At 34.6% G+C, this 22,677-nt stretch overlaps 1 protein-coding gene across 3 annotated transcripts in view; it reads right to left on the reverse strand.

The window, feature by feature from the left end:
- Positions 1-757: 757 nt before the first annotated feature.
- DNM3 (dynamin 3) overlaps positions 758-22,677 on the reverse strand; it is a 581,691-nt gene continuing 559,771 nt past the window's right edge. For 2 of the 3 annotated variants that reach the window (XM_051998948.1, XM_051998947.1), the window contains one exon: positions 9,016-12,466. In XM_051998948.1, coding sequence (XP_051854908.1) covers positions 12,397-12,466 — 70 coding nt within the window. In that variant the 3' untranslated portion in view covers positions 9,016-12,396. Of the gene's footprint in view, positions 1,369-9,015; positions 12,467-22,677 lie in introns of those variants that run through there. The other variant, XM_051998949.1, reaches the window with a different exon arrangement.

The following is a 22,677-nucleotide window of genomic DNA, read 5'->3' on the forward strand; positions in this document are numbered from 1 at the left end:
TAAGCTTCACATGTTTGTCTTGTAAGATCATAGGATCATAGATTTAGACTGGAAGGGCCACAAAGACCTAAATAAGCAATTCCATAATTTGCAAATGAAGAAACTGACATCCAGGAGGTTCAAGTGTCTTGCCCAGAGTCACAGGTAGCAAAGTTAGGCTAGGATTTGGATCAACACCCTCTGACTTCCAATCTATTTTATCATGCTGATGCTTCTAGGGCTACAGTATTAAAGTTTGTATGCTCCACTTACCCAGAGTTATTCAGGGATTGAGAACTTTTTGATTTCATAGCTAGTATATTAAAGCCTTCCTCATGGAGCGGCATCTGTAGGATGAATATGATCAGAGCGATTTTTAAAGTTGGGACCCTTCAATGAAGGTGCTCAGTCCTGCAGATAAAGGGTAGTTTCTTTGATTCTAATTTAGATCTTATAAAGTTTCACAAAACAAAGCTGTAAATTATATCAAACCATTGTGAATCATGGAAAATTCATCTTATATATGGTATGATCTCCTATATTCCATTAAGAGTGACATCATTTCCAATTCAGTTTTCCAAATAGTTATTTTTTTAAAAGTTAAGAAAAAAATTCAAAATTATTTTCTCTCTTTTGAAATCTATGTCCTAAATTCTCTTTTTTCTAAAATATTATTGTCACTCAACAAAGATCATGTCTTTTCTCAAAGTGACAGTATCCCTTAGTTTGTTCTAGCTTAGACTCTGGATAACATTTCTTTGTTTTGCAATTGCAAATTGGAGTTTGGAAGACTTTGTGATTCACACTTCCTGTTTCTTTCATGATCTCATATATTTTATCTCCTACTGTGAGAGTTTAGGAAAAGGTAGACATAATAGTTCTTATTTATGGGATTTCCAGAGGCCTGATTAAAATAATCCAGACTGTTGTGATTCTTCTCGACAATTTTTATTTAATCTTTTTGTTTTTTACTGGATCTCACTTTAAGAGATCTTTTCCCCCTGCCAGAATGTCTTACATCAGCACACTTTAGTTCATCAATCATGTTCTGTATTCCCTTTTATATCCCCACACTTATTAAACTTATTCAGATCATTTCTGTTCATTCTTCCTCTTAATTAGTTAGCATTTCAATAAATCATACTTTCCATTTAAACTTCTCCACTTAGCAAAGGAAACAAAAGACACATTTAATTTCTTTATATAGAATAAACTTTTGGTGTTTTATTGTAGACAGTGATCAAAAATAAATTTTTTTTTCTGTACATGCAGCATACAATGCCAATGAAAGCTGTTTTCAATACCATGATATAAATGCTGTTGGATATAAAAGGAGATGAATGGTGAGTGTGTTAGGATGGTCGTCCTGGAACTGCAGGAGGGGGCCGCCTGAAGGAAAATAAACAAAATGACAAGAAAAAAAGAAAAACACAGACGAGGAGGGAGAAAACAGGGTTTAAATACTAAAATATTTGAATGGTAACATGCAAAAAAAAATATCCCACAAAGTTAGTCACATTCAAGCCAGGCACAAACAGGAGTGGGAATGGAGGTGGGGGTGGGAAAAGGAATAATAAGGCATGGCAAGAGTTAATAATGGTTTCAACGTAGGTTTTGTTGGCCATCAGCTGGACTAGCTATGTAGAACCTACATTATACAGAGGTTCAGTAATCCACATCCATATTTCAACTTCAAAGAAACCTGAAATTTTACATGTATGCATAGTCCCACTAGTGCAAAGATCACAATTCTTTTACATCTTAATAGATGATCACATGAGTTGATTTGGCCCCAGATATCTTTTATCTGGTGGCCTTCTTGGTAATGTTGAGCCTCTGTACACTTAGCTTGACTGGTCTTTAGATTATCCTCCATCTAGCCCAGAGTCAAAGCCTCTCCAGCTTCTTAAGTTTGTCTCTTGCTAAGAGAGCTTTTAAAAGTCTAGGATTACTTTCATACCATGGAAATCACTACAGTGAGAATTTTCATGGGGGTATCAAAGAGTGAGAGAATGAAACCCATAATCACATTTCAGAGGAATTCTAGATAGCACTAGAAATCTTTATGATTAGATCATGGGGTCCCTGGGATATTTCCAGGGGTCTTAAAAATGCAGTGACTACTCATAAAATAAAGGGGAAAAAAACCCTAATGCTATAGAATATATTCAATTATTCTTTGGATGAAACAGAGGGGAAGGTGGGGATGGAGTTTTGGTATTATATTTGGTGTAGTAGGAAGCATTATAGACTTAGATTCTGAAAAGCTGGATTCAAATAAGAGTCATTACTTATTAAATGTATGATGTTGGCTTCTGGGACTCCTCATTTGTTTAATGAGGAGGTTGGAGTAAAAAGTTTCTAAGGATTTTTCCAGTTCCAGTGTTTCGTGATTCTGCTAGAAGAAATGAACAAAAATTGAATTGGAAGATCCTAAAAAGGTTGAGAAAAATCTTTATGATTGATCTATCTCAAGGTAGAATGTTGGGAAAATGGGAACTTTTGTGATTCCTTCTGGGATAAGGATGACTTGGAAAGGTTTGAATTTGGTTCCTGGGGAGTCTAGGTCAGATCTGGGGCTTCAGCTGAAGTTTTTAATCTGCTGTGATTAAAAAAAAAGGTTCTTTTTGTCTCTCCACAGAGATCTGGAATCTTGATATGCATTGGGTAAAGGTCAAGAGTCACTCATTCTAGCTCTTGCCTCTGATATTTTCTAGGCATATCTGAAGATATATTGCTTAATCTAGATAATCTAGTATAAGCCTTCCTTTGATAGATAGATTAAATGGCCAAAGAACTCTTTCTGTTGTTTGACTAAAGAATTTCTAAATTTTCATCTATTTTCTCATTCTGGCTTACTGGCAATGAATTTCTCATTGGATTTCATAAACAAGATGCATGGTTTACATATATGAAGGGCTGGGATATATCATAGTGTTTTCCTTGAATCTAAAAACCTAACATTCCATCAAAAGCAAAATTCCTACTTACACCTTTTCTGTGATCCTGTAGTTCTTCAATATAATATGTATTGTAGGTCTTCTTTTTGATGCCAGCTTGGGTACCCATTCACTTTTGGTTTGTTCAGCTTACTTTTGCACAAACACTTCAGGGAAGGGACTAACTTTCTTCTGTGAGAGGCTCATAGGTAAAGCTCAATAATTAGATCATTTATGAACTCTCTCTCTCTCTGTATATATATAACAAAAGTACTTTCTATAACATAACACTCTCTTACTTGAGAGAAGAAACCACTATTCTCTGATGTCTTCCTAGAGAGTTTGCAACATCAACTCATTGCTTCTAGTTCTGGTTTCTGGGCACAAGAAAAACAAGTATGGGACAAACCTTCAGATACTTGAAGACAGGTATCATGGAGGTGGCGAGGATGATGATGATGATATTTCACCAAAGCCTTTTTTCCTTCAGGCTAAACATTCCCAGTTCCTTCAACTTATCTTCTTATGATATGATTTCCAAGCTCTTCATTAGCCTGAAAATACTTCTCTAGATATGAATTTATCTATATATTCCCTAAAATGTTGGATCCAGCATTGAACAAATGTTGTTTGACCTCCTTAGATCTGGACACTATGCCTTTCTTTATATAGTTTAAGCTAGCATGTTGACCATTCCTCCCAGTTTTGTATCATCTTCAGATTTGTTAAGTATAGCATCCACACCTTTATTCTAGTCATTAATAACATATTAAGTAGTGAAAGACCAAGCATTTAGGAACCCTCCTACTTATTTACAAGATCAAAAGCTTGATATTGTTACAATAGAAAGTAAAAGCCTTTCTATTATAAGGGATCTGTTAGTCTTTAGTTTCAGAGATTCCTGTAATGGGTATCCCTGGTGTTTTGATGAAGGATGTATAATTAAATTCATCTTGGAATCAGCCAGATTTATTACCAAAACAGGAAGTAGAAACTATTTTTGAGTTTTAATGGGTCTGGTGAACAAATCAATTGTCTCAGTATGGTGGAGAGGTGAAGCATTATATTGAGCAACAGGGCTGTTATGTCAAAGGAACATTTGCTAGCACATACCAAAGCACTATAATGCTTGGGATTGGTCGAATAAATTAACCTATAAACAGAACTAGAAGCTTTAGATGTCAATGATGGAGAGGCAAGAATGTGTGTGTGTAAAGCATCAAATGAAAATTGATTTTGAGGAAAGATTCATTTTGAGTAAGGATTTCCTAATGACTCCTTACTTTTTCTGCATTTTGATTTCTTGCCATCCTCTCTGATTACCAAAGAAAACACTATGGTGTTGATAGAGTTGTCACGGCTCCCTTCAGTTTTGTTTGTTTGTTTGTTTTGCCATTCATTTCCCAGAATCTTCAATGTGTTTAGTTGTTTTTGGATGCTGAAAACCAAAAACTAGGGTGGGATAACTGGGATTTTCCCACAAGATAAAAAAACAAAACTGCAGGTACGTTTCTTCCTTGGACTAAGAGAGCTCTGGTTCTGTTTCTGTTTTAATTACCATGTCGCTACCTTCCATTTCCCTATGGGGTTCTTCAATGCATCCTGATCTTGTAGATTCCCCTAATGTCAAATGTAACTATATCATGAAAGTTCTTTTTTCTTGGGGACCATCTTCCATCCCACTGTCTCACTATCAAGCCTAATTCCTATATCCCTATCTCCTCTCTTGGATTGTCCAGTAGGACTGCACATTTGGAGGTTGCCTAGTGCTACTAAAATACCTGCCCCTCTTCACTTTTAACTGGCAGCATCCTCTCCATGCCTCTGCCTTCAACTTCATCTTTCGGGAATTGCCCAGTTGAATGGATCCAATCGGGAAAGATTACATTATATTTCTCCTTTATTCCTTCCTTGTGTCTTCTGCCTTCCCCATTTTGCTCCCTAGAGGTTGCCAGGCCAGAGTGTATTCAGTAGGGATGAACTATCTTTTCATGTCTCATTCCTCCATATACTATTCATTGTCCAGTATATCTGCCCATCAGAGTTGCCACCAGTCCCAAATGGTACATCTTGTCAATGGTTTTCCTGCATGAATATGTTGCCACCTGACTTTGATGGACAGTTCTCTGCATCTCCATATTTCTTCATCCAAATTTTCCAGGAACCTGATTATGCCAATGATTATGCCTATCTGTAAGTGGAAAAGGACTGAATATAAATGTAGATTAATGGTTAGAGGATTAATCTGGAGAAGATTTGCTAGGAAGCTGCCATCCCTCTTCAAAGATATGGAGGATTATAACATGAAGGAGGGGTTTTACTTGTTCTATTTGACCCGAGTGGGCAGAACTGGAAGAAATGGAAAAACAATGCAAAGAGATGAATTTAGGGAAAGAAAAAAGTTCCTAATAATTTTTCATAATTTAAATTCTTCATAATTTAAAAGTATAATGGAATACCTTGGGAGATAGTAGTTTCTCCATTCACTGATCTTTAAGCAAGAACCCAGTGACCATCAGGAGATGGAGGTTAGACTAGAAAGTTGATCTCAAGTTCCCTTTGAAGTATGAGATTTTATTATCTGACTATATCTTGTTCACATCCAATCCAGAATTCCATTAAAGATTGGCCTTGAGCTCTTATGTATTTTTCCATGAACCAGTGAAATAGTCATTATCTGTGGCTGAGCTCTCTGTGCATATCTTGAACTATTTGGGTGATACTGTGAAGGAATTCTCTGAAATGGCCTTAAGAGTTATAAGACAAGAAACATGTTGTGGTGCTGGGAAAGAGATCAAGCATCCCTTTTAAATATAGCATGTGAGGTCAATTTCTCAAAATAGATGGGCTTTAAATGTCCACTAAAGGAGAAAAACAAACCTTGGATGATTAAAATGAAACAGGTGTTCCCATGCCAACCATTTTCAGATAAAATAATTTTCCAAATACAAAGAGATAAACTTCCTAAATGGCAACTATAACTTGATTTAATGTAGTTTACTACAGTGGAAGCTCTCTTGAGCACACCAATAAAATTCATTTAAAGAGTACAAAAAGGTGAGATATTTAGGATGAATCTCTCTATAAATACCTCCTCATGTGGCATTAACATCTCTATGTTCACATAAAGTTCAGCGTTTATATGAATGCATGAGGAATTAACACAATAATCTACCTGATCCTCGTCTCCCCCAACTCCATCACTAGGAAATTCTGTAGAAGAATATTCTTCTAGCTCCTTATAGTCTATTTTTGCATGCCCAACATAAGAATGGAAGAAGTAAACTTAGGCTAAGAATCCTAAGAACAAACTACATTTGACACTTAATGCTTTTCAGGACAGAAAAATGAGTTGTAGAAGAGGCAGTGCAGTCAAAGGAAACAATTCTAAATAGAGAATCAGGGGGACATAGTAACCTAGATTTGCTGCTTAATATCTTTACAATCACAGTTGCATCACTTAAAGTCTCTGGGACTCTGTTTCCTGAAATACTGAAATGAGTTGTTGGTGATCTCTAAAGACTCTTCCAACTTTTAAAACTATGACCTTGATATAAAAAGCTGTGTGGATCCTTCCATTAGACTGAAGAATTCCTAGAGGTGGAGTGTGAGCATTCCATCTCATTTATTCCTTGAATGTTGTTGGAACAAAATAGAAGTATTTTACCACATAGAGATTGTAGAGAATCCACATACATAAATATATTGAGGCCGTCTCTTAGGTGAGAAGCTCAGTGATTTTCTATGCGAAACATATTTTTTTTTGGTCCAATTGGAACACATACTTTCACCTACTAATATTGTTTCTTGTGAATCTTTTTTGTTTGTTTCCAAGACATATAAGGATAAAATATCCTTTTTTATTTTATCTTATTTCTTGATAGATATTGCATTAGAGTCTCTAGTTATGTGTCTACACACACACACATACATATATATATTTACACACACACACAAACACATATATATATGCACATAGATACCTGCATATATATATTCTAAATATACACATATATATATATTTAGCATAGAGCAGCAATTTAAAAAAACTCCTAAAGCAATGGAGCAATCTTTCTCAGTTTCTTACCTCTGATTCATTTTACCTAGCTCCTTTAGAATCTGTGCCAAAATCTGTGATTATGCTATAACATTTTGGTGTTAACCCCTTTGACTTTTTTTTTGGCTGATTTAGCTGGAGCCTGGGTTCTTTGAACAAAAAGAAAAAAGGAAAAAAAAAACATTCCTAGGAATCTTTGGCTTTCATCAAAATGCAAAGACACAATTTACCATGGCATTAAGAAAAGAATGAAGAAGAGCAGTCCTTCAAATGTTGTAATTTATTTCAGGTTCAGAAATACAACTTCACAATTTTCACAAGTGCATATGACCTTCAAAAAATGACACAACAGGCTTTAGGAACTTGCTGCAAATAACCCGTCCATTTCCAGGTTCGGGTATCAATGCTAGGAAATCACTAACCTTCCTGGCAGGTCAGTGGGACCTATTCTGGCTCAGATTAATAATTAGAGAATCAACAGAGAAAACCAAATTTTGCTAATATCTGAACACTGTTCTTTATAAAAAATGTTTAGATGGTTCTGAAAAGGAGAGAGAAAAGAAACAGAGACAACACAAATAAAACACAGGCTGTTAACAGTAAGTCAAAAATCAAGTAACAGTGGTAGACTTTCTGGATGGGAGGAGCCATTCTTATCAGATCGCCTGCAGACAAAGTAAGAGGAAAGACAGGCAGAATAATATTCATTTATGACAAGAGTCTATCCTATTATATTACACAGAGAGCAAGATGTAAGTATTCCTAAACTTAACTTTTAAACCAATAACAAATCAATAATAATAACAATAATAATCAAACAGTTGAGCCTTATGTAAAACACTAGACCAGAGAGGTGAGAAGTCTCACCAATACACCAGTATGAAGATAATAAGACAAACAAAAAAATCTTTCACTTCACTTCTTCCATTTCTCTGTCTGTTTCTCTCTCTCTCTCTCTCTCTCTCTCTCTCTCTCTCTCTCTCTCTCTCCCTCTCTCTCTCTCTCTCTCTTTCCTCTCTCTTTCTACACATACACTTACATATATACAAATATATAATTACACAATACAAGATATACACCAAAATAATGTTAAAGGTTTGCATATAGAGCACCACATACTTTACAACAAATTAACCAGCCAGGGTGACAAAATTGATTTAGTAGCCATATAACAAGAAAGGCTTATTTGTGGGTAAAAAGTTAGATTCTCTATGGTTGAATGAGCTAGTATTCTTTTCTCTAGGATCATTTAAAATACTACTCATAGCAGGGATGCTTCTTCTGCTCTAACTTCATAGGGGGATCTTAAATTATTTTCTTCTACTGAGTTCTATTATTTCAAAATGTGGTGCTTGGACACTTTGCACAACACTAAGGAAATTTTTGGATGATTTTCAAACAATTAATATTAAATGCCAAATGTAATAATAGTTGGTTAATAAATTTGAAAAGGATTTTTTCCTTCAGGTTTCCATCAAATTTATTTTGAAAAGCCTGAATTTTCTTTATTTTGTCACCTTTCTCCATTTTATTCTTGGAAACATATGGCATAGAGAAAACAAGTATGTCCATCAACTTTTTAGGATCAGTTTCAGTGACCCAGAGAGCAGCCTGGATTCCTGATAAGAAACTTTAAAATGTGAGTTTCCAAATCTTGCACATCATGTCCATCTGTTTGAATAAAAAAATGTCCAGATAGCACAACTCTGAATTCTAGATTAAATGTTTGTGAATGTTATGCTAACTCATTTGGGCACAGAATACCAAGGTCATTCTCGGAGTTTGTGTGTCTCTTCTCAAATGAATACAATTTGGATCAAGACTCAAATATTGTATGAGAGATGGTTTTCTGTTAGATAATTGCCATATGTTTCCATAGGTCCTTCATAGCTATCTTTTACATTAACAAAGGGTTTTTTTTTCAATATTTTTATGAACACCTATGTTGGACATATAGATATGGTCATCCATACATGTACACACACACACACACACACATATATGCACACTATACATCTATAAATCATAACCATGCTTGAAACATTTTATCAAATGTTTTATGAACTTCCACAAAACACATGTACTTACATAAACATGATTCATTATTTACTGTATACAGAGTGACACATGCATAAAAATAGGTTTGTACACATCAAACATCAACATTTATAACATACTGGTATTAGGTCCCTTTTTCATATTTGAGAGTTATGGCTACAGTCTACACAGAAGTCTACTTGACTATTTTTATTCTTTAAGTTTAGAAGGCTTAATCTACCTAAATAGCTCAGGAAACTGTTCATTCTAAGGTTTGGGTTAGACTTAGTTTCCATCCCAACAAATAGGAAATTGGCTAATAAGCAGATCCTGCTGCCCATCTACCTAATGAAGCATGGCTCAAAGCAATGTTGAGGAGTTAAATGTTTGCTACCGGTTTTTGGAAGTGAAATATACTTGTTGAAAGTGAAGTCTATTTCAACATTCTGTCCACATCTTATTTAGCTGTTATTGAAACATGTCAGTATACATGCAGTATTTATCTTGTTTGTGGAAATAAAACTACTTCAAGCCATCGTGTCTACATGTATGCTTGCTCTCCTGTGCCAGATATGATAGAGCTGTGGTTGTAGGAGTTACAGAGGTTGAGCAGCTAGCTTAAAAGAAAGTTCCATAGGAGGCTAGAGCCAGCATGGTAAACATTTGTACCACACATTCAGGTATACTCCTTTCTTAAGGCCATATGTGCAGGGTGTGCCCCAAAGCAAAAATTCTTCAGAAGTTCAGATTTCCCTTACATCAGCTTCTCTCTTTTGGAAAACATGAGCTCTTTGGGAAATGGGAACAATACTAAAAAACAATTCATATAGCACACATGACTGTCCAAGTCCTCAGGGTGGCTAGAGTCTATTAGAAACATCTTAGAAGTGGGGAAAACACAAAAAACAGTACCCCCAAAAGGGGGGCAGTTATAGCCAAAAGTTTAACTGCGGGGGTATAATCTGGGAGTGAAAGCCAAAGATGACAAATGTATTGTTTATGACTGCATAAGATCAGTGGAAAGAAACTTGAAAAAAATATGCAATTTTCTTTGACATGGTTTGAGACAATTTTAAAATGCACCAGTGGTTATCCACAATATTTTCCTTTAACTTGAAGGAAATTTTTTTTTAAATACAGCAAAATGTAAAACCACATTTTGTACTAAGCCAAACCCCTGAAGTGGGAAGAGTATTAGACAGCTGGTTGCCTTTTTGCCTGTTTAAGATAATGAAAGTGAAGGACAAAAGGAAATCCTAAAATGGAGATTCATATGAAAATGTCTTCTTGTATCCCCTAACTCTGATAAGTTATTTAATAGTTTCCACTTTCCTAAGACATATTTTTTTAAAAAGAGAATATGGACACTGAACATCTATTCCATTTACAAAGGGAGACTTTTTTTTTTCAACAATGAGAAAACAAGAAATGGGAGAATAGTATAGCTAAGGAATAGGTTTTTTTTCCCCCTACTTTGACCTATAAACCAAACCTAAATATTTGGAAACTATAAAGATGACATGTCCTTGTTACCAAATGCAACTTCATTCGTTGATTACTACCTATAATATTTATTTGTCCAAATTAATGTTGAACATTTATAAAGTTTAATAAGGAAAACACCTTATTCAGTCACTGAACTTAGTAAATCCTCTTTTTGAAATGGTTACCCATTGATTAATTTTTTTTAATCTTATACTCTACAGCTGCCTGCTTTGGGTATAAACGACAGGAAATTAAAGTTAAACTAACAAACAAATCATATGAACTGCTGTCAAAGCAAAGGATTTTAGTAGGAAAAAATCTGATTTACTTATGTATACTATGAGATAGCATTATGTGACACAATTATTATATGAATATTTGGTCTGTTGTCTGAGAATAGTTGATGAAATTCACTTTAGTTTGTAGAGGTTTTTCTCATATCACTTCACATAGTCCTCAGCAGCACAACACTCAGTGCTAAGGATTGAACTATTAATTGATCGGCTTATCTGCCCTTGAAAAAAACAAATTGCCAAGTACCTTAGAAAGGGAAAAAAAGATTGTCCCCTGTTCTTTAAGACTAACTTTTGTTTCATATCTGAATGTTCTGAATCTTTCTTCTGAAGCCTCAGGGTACTGAGTGACCTTAAATTGGGTCTAGGAGCTAGGTGATTTTAAAAGTGTTAGTTTCTTCTTCACACCACTGCACACCTATGTTGACAGGTTCTCAGTTGCATAACCCATCCTTTAACAGGTGGCTACCTTTAATAAGCTCCAAACTTTATTAAGAATGGTATGAATAAAAAACCAAAAATTAACACTCCACTAGGGAAAATGGATAAAGCAAATGCTTAATTAAGGGAATTACAAATTAATGGGGAATGCTTGCTTCCACCAAAACATTCAAGATAATAATCAGAAAATGGAGTCAATGGGAATGAATTGACATCACAAAACTGTCTTTAAAGTATGCAGTTGGTCAGTCCACTCATTTCACAGCAGCAAGAGGACTTGATCTCAAGGATTCAGATTCATTTTGTATTAGTTTCATTCCTGCCTTACTTCAAATCATGGCAGCCATCACTGGTATGTGGATATTAATACTTATGTGAAAGAAGAAAGACTGTTTCTCAGACACTATGACAGATGTGGTGTTTTGCTTCACTTTTAAATTCTGAAATTAATCCTCTATGCCCACTGACTGATTAATGAAGAACAAGCTTTGATTCACAGTTGTACATGAAGCAAAACAAATCAGTAGAAGGAAAAGGTCTTTATATTATGCAATGCAGTGAGTTTTCTTTAGCAAAGCACCTTATAAATTTTGAAAGCTTTGACTCCTAAGAAATCATAATGAAACCACTTCTCAGCAGGACTGTGAAAGGAAGGAGAGGGTAAAGGAATCTGAGTATGTAATTACAGAGCAGGCAGCAGCTTTAATAACAGACAACTGAATTCCTCTCACCCTAATTAGAATTTATGGAAAGAAGTATGTGTTGCATAATATTACTATTCTTTATTACACAGGAATGTTCCTTAATGGAAAAACATCATTAAAGCAAGTTGGTCTTAAATTTGGAAAGATCAAGTTCAGTCATAAGCAGGTAAAATATATATTCTCAAAGTTCTTGTTTCTTTATATAGGAATGCACCCCAAACCCTGCCCATGTGAAGATTCTATAAGGTCAGTCATTTTCATGGGTTGAAGCATTATGGACCTTCCCCAAAGATTGGAAATGCCACAGGCAATGGAGAATGAATGATGAAAGTATTAGTAAAACTGGTTACTTGCCTACAGATGTCCACACATGCGACTACTCATGATTTATTGCAACAGTTATCAAGTTAGTTGGTTTCATATAATTCATTAGCAATTAGTTGCCATGCCAGAAATTTCACTTAGTCTAAGAGGGAAGATTCTAATGGACGAATTATAGTGGGACGAGTTGGTGATGGAGGTGGTCTCCGGCTACAAAGAGAGAAAAACAAAGGTAAAGAGACAAGTAGAAACATCTAGCATGAAATTGTAATTTTTCTGGAACAATGAGAAAGTGAAAACATAAGCATGCATATTTTCATAAATGCTACGTGGGAAAAGTTTCAGTTCATTATATGTAAAATATATCAGCATCTCATTTATCCAGCACTTGAAAGGAATGAGAACTTTCACATGCAGGCATCTTCCAAAATATAACTGAAACTTTACACTTTTTCCCATCACAATGGACATGCTTTTAATTTTTTTTGATAATTATCTCTCTTTGGTACATTATACTTCCTTCCTAGAGTATATTAAAAAAAAATCTTGGTTTTATTTGTTTCCTCCTTAATTGTCAGCTCTACTTTCTTACTCCTTTTAAGTTGGTTCTTCTAGCTGGGATGGAAAACTAAATAACCAAGGTTTTTTTTTTTTTTTTTTTTTTTTTAGAATAACCTAAAGTAAGAAACAAATGGTCTTGGAGTGAAGACCTAAGAATTTCTCCTGTGGATAAAGTACATGGAGTCTTTGCCCTTTATCTTGGATATTCTTTGTTTTTAGCAGAGTTTCCAATAGAAGAGGCTATTAGATCAGTGAGGTGCATATTTTGGGGTGTTACTAAACCTAAGAAGTTCAACATGATTGGCTATTCCAGACTATTGTGATAATGCCTTCCCTGGTCCCATGAATCATTTTTTAAAACAGGACATTCTCAATTATAATATTTGTACAAATACTGTGAACATTGCCTGGCATATAGCAGACAAATTCTCATTCCCTTCCCCTTCCCTTTCATCTTTACTGGAAATGGGTTTAAGCTTACTCTTTATTATGTGCATGTTATCTAGACCACTATTGATATTTTGTAACTGACACAAATTTAACAAATTATATGTTAATTTTAGTTTTAATAAGAACTGCCACTTTTTATTTCAAAATAACCATAGAATTCACTTGCAAATAGGAACATCTCTTGATTGCAGCAAGGATATCATTAAGACTATTTTCTTGTGGAACAAGTATCACAAACCAACTCTAGGTCAAGCTACACAAAATGTGTTGTCCTCTCTTGAAGGTAAAGAGTGGAAAAAGAGATCCCATTGAGACTGTAATAAGAGGTGTGTGTGTGTGTGTGTGTGTGTGTGTGTGTGTGTGTGCGCGCGCGCAAGAAGAGCTCTGTTGACTCACTATGATGTAGCTTCCTATTTAACTGATTATTCCTGTTATTGAGGTGCTAAGCCCTGTTATTTGTATATTGCTAAAGAATTATAAGTATTGTCATCCTCTGTATTTGGTGTCCTTAATGCTCTAAATGCTTGTCCTGATTGTGCTAGGGGTTGGAAAGTAGAAAAAAAATCATTTAGAAAAGAAGTATAAAGTGTTCCCACATTGCAACCACAGAATAGAACACACCATTGGGACCCAATGACCAAAGAATGTTTTAGATCTTTGTGATGTGAGTATAACCCATTTCTCCATCACTGGTGCCAATCAGATGCCAGTTAGGCTCTAAATGGGAATTGTACTATGGCGGGGGGGCCTCAGTGGATCTGGTATAATGGAAAAATCCTGGCTCAGAACAGAAATTCCGGAAATGTTCATGTCTTGGTTCTGTCCCTTATTTAGTTGACTGTTCATTCACAATTCATTCATTTTTCTGAACTTAGCCTCATCAACTGTAAAAATGCAAACGATAATACTTAACTATCTTCTCTTACTAAGGAAAGCATGAATAATAACAACAATAAAGATAGTAATAGTAATTGCTGGAACTAAATGCATAAAAGGATATTTAAATTGACAATAAAAAGTATTTTTTTCTCTTTTTGTCATTTAATAAAACTGATAAGCTTTTTACCAAGCAATATCAATTAGTTAATTTGACTAGGAAAACAAGACCTTTTTTGGAGTTGACCCTTTTTAATTAGAAATATTGATGATTTCTTCTAATTATTTAAATCCATGACTCCTAGCTTATACTCCATACATTAAAAACAACTTTCTCTTCTTTGTTTTAAGTTTTAAGTTTCAATAGTTTTAAAATGGGTCTTTTAAAAATGGATCTTTTAAAAATGGATGTCCTAAAGATTTGTATCATTATTATCTGCTTAGATGATAAAACTCTAGAGCTTTTCTTATCTTAGGTTCTGTGAATGTACTTAAATTTTTTTTGATAACTATACCTAAATGTAACTAGTTTCATTAGAAATATAATAATTATAAGTGTTCTATAGAAGGGATGCACCAGACTGTCAAAGGGATGACATGAAATAGATTGAGAATCCTTGATCAGAGGATCAGAGTAACTTTCATTTTTAGAAGGATGCTGACAAATTGGAGATTTTAGAGAAGTGTGACTAGGACAGCTGGAGGAATAGAAACTATTTTATCATGATTCACTGGAGAAAATGAGGCTGTTCACTCTAGAGAATGGAGGAAGACATGATCCCTATCTTTAAATATTTAAATGACTTCTATGTGGGAAAAGAGTTTGAATTTATTTAGTGCAGTTTCAGCAAGCAGAAGAAGAATCAACACATGTGCATTATAATGAGATATCAACATCTCATTAATCCAGCACTTTAAAGGAATTAGATCTTTCACATGCAGGCATCTTCCAAAATATAACTGAAACTTTACACTTTTTTTTCAAAATTTTATTTTATCTTATTTCAAAAATTAAGAACGTCCTAATAATTGAAGCTGTCCAAAAGTTGAATGCTGAGTTCCCAGTCACTGATGGTATTTAAGCAGAGGCACCCCTTCTCAGTAAATTACAAATGATTAATTTATCATCTAGGAGTTGGATTTAGATGAGTTTTAAGTTTTTTAACTTTGTCATTCTATAAATTTTTTATTGTTTTAAATGGTCTATGTGCAGTCAGATGTTTTAAAATGATTTTAACTTTTGATTTATATTGTGAAATATATTTATGATAATTTTAGAAAGAATATTATTGAATTTAATCTGATTGTATGCATTTAAACATGGAATTTACTACATCTCTTGCTTTATATCTACATATATAGTCTCTCTGAAACCTGATTCCAATCTTCCTTTCCAAGATTTTGCAACTAACTAACTTTATGATTTTGGATGTTGCTTGATCTTTCTTGATTTCTTCATTGGTAAAACGAAAGGAATTGAACAAGATAGTCTCTAAACTTCCTTGTAGACCTGATACTTTATGATTCAGTAATTTGGAACAGGGCCAGATGTCACTGAATAACAGAATGATGTAATCAAAATCGTGAATAAATATAATTACGGTTACTATGTGTAGAATTATGAATAGGTGAACACTATAAAATCAACAACTAGTATAGATGAAGTGACAAGGGCTTGAGTGGTCCAGCTATATAAGTGATGGGCATGTTCAGTTAATGTTGTGGAGAAGAAAGAGGTTTAACTTATCAATAGCCGATATCATTGGGTATGAAAAAAATTGAAAAGATAGCATAATGGCACTGACTAAAGCAGGGGACATTTAAGGAAAGAAAGAATTTTGACCAAAAAGATAAATAAAACTTCAACACTTTCTCTCAAACTGGTTAATATTGACACTAGACATATAAACTACAATACTAGAACAGTGACATGTATTGTTAGGTTCTTAATAAATTTCACATTGAATTGAATCTCTGAATAATGTTCTAGTTCCCAGTTTTATAGGAACAAAATGAACTATAAATATGAATATTTGGTAACCAAATAACCTGAATCTACAATTGTTTTATAGAAAAATAATATCAAAATATCCAGCTTTAAAATTTTGGTAGATTTCTATCTCAGATCTCATCAGAATATAATATAAAATGAATACTAATTCATTAAAAACATGATTTGAAGAGGTTTTAATGGGACAGAAGATTGGGCTAAAACTATTAAGATGAAATTTTATATGGATAAATATGAAATCTTATACTTGGTTCAAATAATCAAGTTCATAAATGAATGTATGACTAGACAGCAGTTCATTTGAAAAAAAATCTAGGATTTTTAGTGGACTGCAAGTTCAGTATCAGTACACAGTGGTAGCCAAAGAAATCTAATGTAATATCAAGTGGCAGTAAGGCAGGCATAAAGTCTATGGAATACAGAGTTCTACTCTAACTTCCCTGGAGAGATCCCATAAAAAGAACTGTTTAATTCTGGGGGTCAAAAATGATACTAATAAGCTAGAGAATATTGAAAGAAGGACTAACCAGGAAAGTGAAGAACCTTCATGACTTATGAGGATCTGTGGAGGGAATGGAATATTCAGCCTGGAGAAGAGGAGACTTATAGAGATAAGAAAGCAATTCTGTTGTGAAAGGTGATTGATTGCATGGAAGAGGGATTAGATTTTATTCTGCTTGATCTCACATAGTAATAATAGGAAAAATGGAAGGGAACAATAAAGACCCAAAATTAGAATAACATAAATTAAAAAAAAAATCTTCCTAACAACGATCAGTATCTCAATGTAGAAAAAGACTGCTTTAGGAAGCAGTAGAATCCCTTGCTCACTAAAGATCTTCCAGAAAAGACTGGATTGCCAGGTCTTGGGTTCATTGCAAAGGGTGTTCCTGGACAGGTATGGGTGAGACACAGCAACATCTGAGATCCTCTCTGACTCTGATATTCTGGGACTCAGGCTGAATTTTGCTAATACAAAAATGCTAAAATATTCCCTTTGAGGATCCACTAGAAAGAAAGAAAGCAAATTCAATTTGGCAAACATTTATTAAGCACCTACTTTGTGATAGACACTATATTAATTGCTGAGGACATAAGGACAAAAAGGAAAATAGTCCTATTCTCAAAGATTTTACATTCTCCCTTGGGCAACATATTAACCAATCAATTAGAAAGAATTTATGGGAACTTACTATAGGCTAGGCATTGCACTGGTCTTGTGTTTTACGTGTCTGGTATCCACAGTTAATGTAATAGTCTAGGGAATATGAAGCAAAAATATTCCTTCTCTTCAGGGAACTTCCATTTTAATGCAATCACTGCATGTGAACCACTCAGTTTGTACAAGATAGCTAAAACATAGCAGGTATAAGGCAAACTGAGAGGGAAAGGGGATTAATAGACACCTTTAGTTGGTAGGATTTGAGTTGAATTTTGAAGAAAGCAAAGGAAGTCAGGAGAAGGAAGGAAAGAGGGAGATCATTCTAGGCTTAGGGAATGGCTATTGCATGGAAGGAGAGAGATGGCTAACACCTACCTGGAGGAGTCCGACAGAGGGAAGAGCAGGTTCTGAAGAGGGTTAGAGCCAAATGAAGGGGGTTATATTGTTTTTGGAGCTCACTGAGGAGGGGTGACATGATCTGACCTTGAGAAAAATCACCTTGGCAGCTTGAGGATGGTTTAAATATGGAGAGACTGGGAAATGCATTTTAAGGCTACTGTAAAAGTCTTGGTGAGGTGATGGAGGCCTGAATGAGGGCTGTCCCTGCATGAATGAGGAGAAGGGTGCTGAAGGCAGAAGTGACAAGATTTAACATAAGTGAGAATGAGGGGTCAAAATGACAGCAAGACTAAGTGCTGAGATGACTATGGTACACTCAATAGTAATAGGGTCATGGGGAGAGGAAGAGAAATAGGAGTAAAGATAATGATTTTGAGATGTGGAGACTGAGCTGCCTTTAGGGCTCTTCAAGCTCCAAAAGGCAATTGGTGATTGAGACTGTAGATCACAAGGAAGAACTGGATCTATAGATCTAGGGATTCTCCTTATAGAGATAACAAGTAAATACAGAATGCCTAAAATACAGAGGCTCAAGAGGGTTAGAAGTATTTGACAACAAAGGGAGATCAGGAAGGTCCTCACAGAGAAGGCAGAATTTAACGGAAGGCTTGAATAAAAGGGACTGCAAGAGGCAGAAGTGAGGAGAGAAATATTGCAGACACAGAGGACCACAGCCTGTGTGGACATAGAATGATGTCTAAGCAGATTAAAGAAGTACATTTCAGGTCAACCATTAATATTTACTTCATTACTTCAGCCTCTAATCTATAAAGTGTTTTTTTTTTAGTCCACTGCACAACAGAATTTGTTTTGGGTGGAGCAAAGTTATTAATTTTGCAACAACTGTTCCTCAGTTGCTCTTCTTTGTGATGGGTTTCATTAAGTTACCATTTTTTATTGAAATGGAGCATCTTGTATCACTTAGATTTTATTGAAACACTGTGTGTATGTGGTTGGTTTATAGTTACTATAGGAGAGCCATGCTTCTGCTTTCAAATCAAAGCTGAAAGATGTGAGACCATCATAATGGCCTTACAATTTGTAGCTGCAGGGCTGGGCACTGTATACTATTTTTGCACTCTACCAAATGTCACAAGAAAGGCAAATGCTGCTGCAGGGTGGATGGAACTGTGGATGAGTAGAATGGTTTCTCTGGTAAATCAGAAGGACATGTCAGTTTCTTTGTTTCATCCTTTTCTGATTTATGGTGGTAAGAATAGAAGAAGTAAAACATGTCCACTTCCCCTTGAGGCCATTGACCCACTTTGGTTAAGCTTAGGTAAATCTCGGCTTTTCGTGAATATTGGGTCAACTTTACATTAGGACTCTTGCAGGACAAATTCCCTTAGATTTCAGGGAAATTAGTTTGGTTAAATTAGGGGAGATTCAGAAGCTCTGCTTTAATACAGATAAAGTAAAAATACTCAGGACAACAAAGATGTGGATCTGCAGATCATCATTAATGAATAATAGATAATCTCAGTAGGCTGATAACTTTTTAAAAACATACTGGAAACTGGAAGGGGACCTTAAGAATTTTTTTAGTTCACTCCCTCATTTTACAAATAAAGAAACGAAGGTCCAGAGAAATGAATTTAATTATTCAAAGGCATATAGGTGAGTCAATGGCAGAATTGAGATTTGAATTCAGCTCTTCTGACTCCAGATCCAATACTCTTTCCATGTTCTCTTCTTACTCTTAGAATGGGAAAAGAATAAGTTTTTAAGATGAAAAGTCAGTCTCAGCAAGTATCCTTTTTGCTTGGTAAATATGTCATCTCTGCAATGATGAAAAAAAGTGGTAAGTGCTGTAGTCCTGACTTTCTAGAAATGGTGGCTTCAAGTTTGCTTTTGTTGTTACTTAAATTCATTTAGAGAAAAGAAAAAGTAAAAGAGGAAAAGGAGGGTTTAAGCACAGTTTACTGCAATAGACAGAAAGCTGGACTTTGTATCAGTAAGATCTAGTTCCTCTTTCTGATACTAGTTGGGTGACAGTGATCAAGTTACTTAACATCTGAGACTTAGTTTCCGTAGCTGTAATATATAGAGTCTAATTAACAGGGAAACTATGAAAGCCTGGCATAAAATCTCACATGTACTCTAGATTTGGGGAAAGCAAATTTTTGAAGATCTTGGAAGAAAGCTAAATACCAAATAACACACAAAAGCTAAGTAGTATTTTCCATGGACTAAATTTTAAAGTTGTTCCCAAGAGGAGGGGGAATTCTCAAGAATAAAACTGACAAAAAGAAATTTTTCCAGTGAGGAAAAATAGGAGTTGTTTAAAAAGACAATTGTAGATGTTCAGGAAATGTTCCAACCAAGATTTTTAAAATGTTATACTCACCCAGATAAAATTATATATCTACAAAGATATAGAAATAGATATGTACAGAGAAAGGATTAGATAAAAAAGAGATAAATTCAAAAGTGTAGCATAGTCCTATAAAAAGCCGATCAGAATAACTGACATTGACGATGGACATCAAGGACAATGAAGAGAGAGTTTAAAATTTTTAATGAACTCATGAGAATGTAATTAATAACTTTATTAAACTTGAACTGAGAATATGGAGTGATTGTTTCTGTAGAATTTAAGAGCTATTTTGTAGTTTTTACTCTCTATGGTAGGAAAATATTGAATTTCAAAGGACATATCCTTAAGTGATTTGTGAATTAATAATTATATAATTCAAAATCACTTTTCAGATTGTCTCTACTTCTTGGGGGATAATGAATTCTATTACTATTTGATGTTTAACTAGTACTTCCTCTTAATTGTTTGGAAATGCCTAAAATAGAGCCTGGCACAGAGGAAACATTCAATTAATACTTGATGATTATTAATTGATTGATCTTATTTTTGCCAACAAGCAAGATTTGGTTAATAGAGTAGAAATGATGAAAATCACAGTGGCATATGTAACCAATCCATTAAAAAATTTGTGATGAAGAGTTATAGGAAAATTCTTGAGCTATCTAGATTTTGAGAAAATATGAGTGAAATTTTAGGAACAAAAATCAAATAGGGGAAATCACTCTTGAATGGATGAAGGAATTATATTAATGAAACTGCAAAGATAAATAATTCCATTGAGAAAGAAAAAAAGAGTAGTTTTGTAAAGAATTCAATGAATGAGGACACACAAGGAGTTGATAAATAAACTTAAACTTTCCAAAGGTATGGAGGAATGGAATGAAGGGCAGGCAATAGGCTCAGTACAGAAGAATGGCACCATCCTATAAGAATTGCATAAAAAATATTAAATTTCAAAATGAGCTGATGCTGGAGAGGAAACCTGAGGACAACAAAAGGGGTTTGGTTGTTTTTCACAATATTGGGAAAAAAGAGGAGGATCAATAAAGGGATAAGATTGATACTTATTGTGATAATGGGTGATAGGAAGGAATACAATCAAATCAATTCTTTTTTTTGATACTATTTTCTCAGTCAAGGACAAAACAAGGAGCTTTGGATTAGAAAGAATAGAACAAAAATAGCTGAAAGGAAGTTGATAACAGAATAAACAGGAAGATCTAGTTGTCCTTGAGTTCATTTGACCAATTCAAGATAAATTATATTACATGATATTCTGAGATTATTGATGGAGGCAATGCCTGAACTACTGTTGGTGATCTTTGAAAGATTATGGAAAATGAGAGATACTACAAGCACAGGAAAGAGCAAGTGTTGACATAATTGTCACAAAAGAAAAGTCAATGACATCTTCAAAATTTTGAATTTTTATGGAAATTTCAATGTCTGGCAAAATTATGAAATATATAAAGATATATTTGTGACCATCTAGAAAAAGAAGTGCTTACAAAGAGCTCACATAGCTTCATAAAAATAAGCAATGTCTGCTGTTGAGGGGAATGCTATGGATATAACCTCGATTTCTTTCAAAGCATTTATCAAAATTTCTCATGTTATTCTTGTGAAAAAGAGAGAGAGAGAGATATCTATAATATAATATCTATGTTTAGGAACTATATAGTACAACTATGTGGATTTGGAATTGCTTGAATGGCCAGACTCAATACTTTGATGTCAACTTGGAAGGAAGTCTAATACAGCAGGCAATGCCTCATATATGTACTTTGCCTTGTGCTATATTTAAACATTTTTTTATTAATGATTTGAATAAATTGGTTAGTTGGGCAACAAATTCTTCCTTCCTTCCTTCTTTCCTTCCTTCCTTCTTTCCTTCCTTCCTTCCTTCTTCCTTCCTTCTTTCTTTCTTCTTTCTTTCTTCCTTTGTTTTCTTCCTTTGTTTTCTTCCTTCCTTCCTTCCTTCCTTCCTTCCTTCCTTCCTTCCTTCCTTCCTTCCTTCCTTCCTTCCTTCCTTTCTTTCTTTCTTTCTTTCTTTCTTTCTTTCTTTCTTCCTTCCTTCCTTCCTTCCTTCCTTCCTTCTTCCTTCCTTCCTTCCTTCCTTCCTTCCTTCCTTCCTTCCTTCCTTCCTTCCTTTCTTTCTTTCTTTCTTTCTTTCTTTCTTTCTTTCTTTCTTCTTTCTTTCTTCCTTCCTTCCTTCCTTCCTTCCTTCCTTCCTTCCTTCCTTCCTTCCTTCCTTCCTTCCTTCCTTCTTTCTTCTTCTCTCTCTCCCTCCCATCCTTCTCTTCTCTTCTTCCCTCTCTTCATGGGATTAGGCCCATGAATAGTCATTGTAATTATCCAGGTCATTCAGTTAATAAATGGCACAAAGAGGACTCAAGTCCCAAGCTTCTGATTCTTAGCCTAGTATTCTTTCCATTTGGTAGTTTTGAAAATTACATTGATCAAAAATAGTATCGTTATATTAATCAAAATGGGATTTTGGTTAGAACCAAGTCTTGGAGATTCTTTTCTTTTTTGTTTATTTAATAGTTTATTTTTCCCTAGTTAAATGTAGAACAATTCATTACATTTGTTTTTAAACTGAGTTCCACATTCTCTTCCTTCCTCCTCATCTCACCCAATTGAGA

The sequence above is a fragment of the Antechinus flavipes genome, chromosome 4 (genome assembly GCF_016432865.1).
Source record: "Antechinus flavipes isolate AdamAnt ecotype Samford, QLD, Australia chromosome 4, AdamAnt_v2, whole genome shotgun sequence".
NCBI lineage: Eukaryota > Metazoa > Chordata > Mammalia > Dasyuromorphia > Dasyuridae > Antechinus > Antechinus flavipes.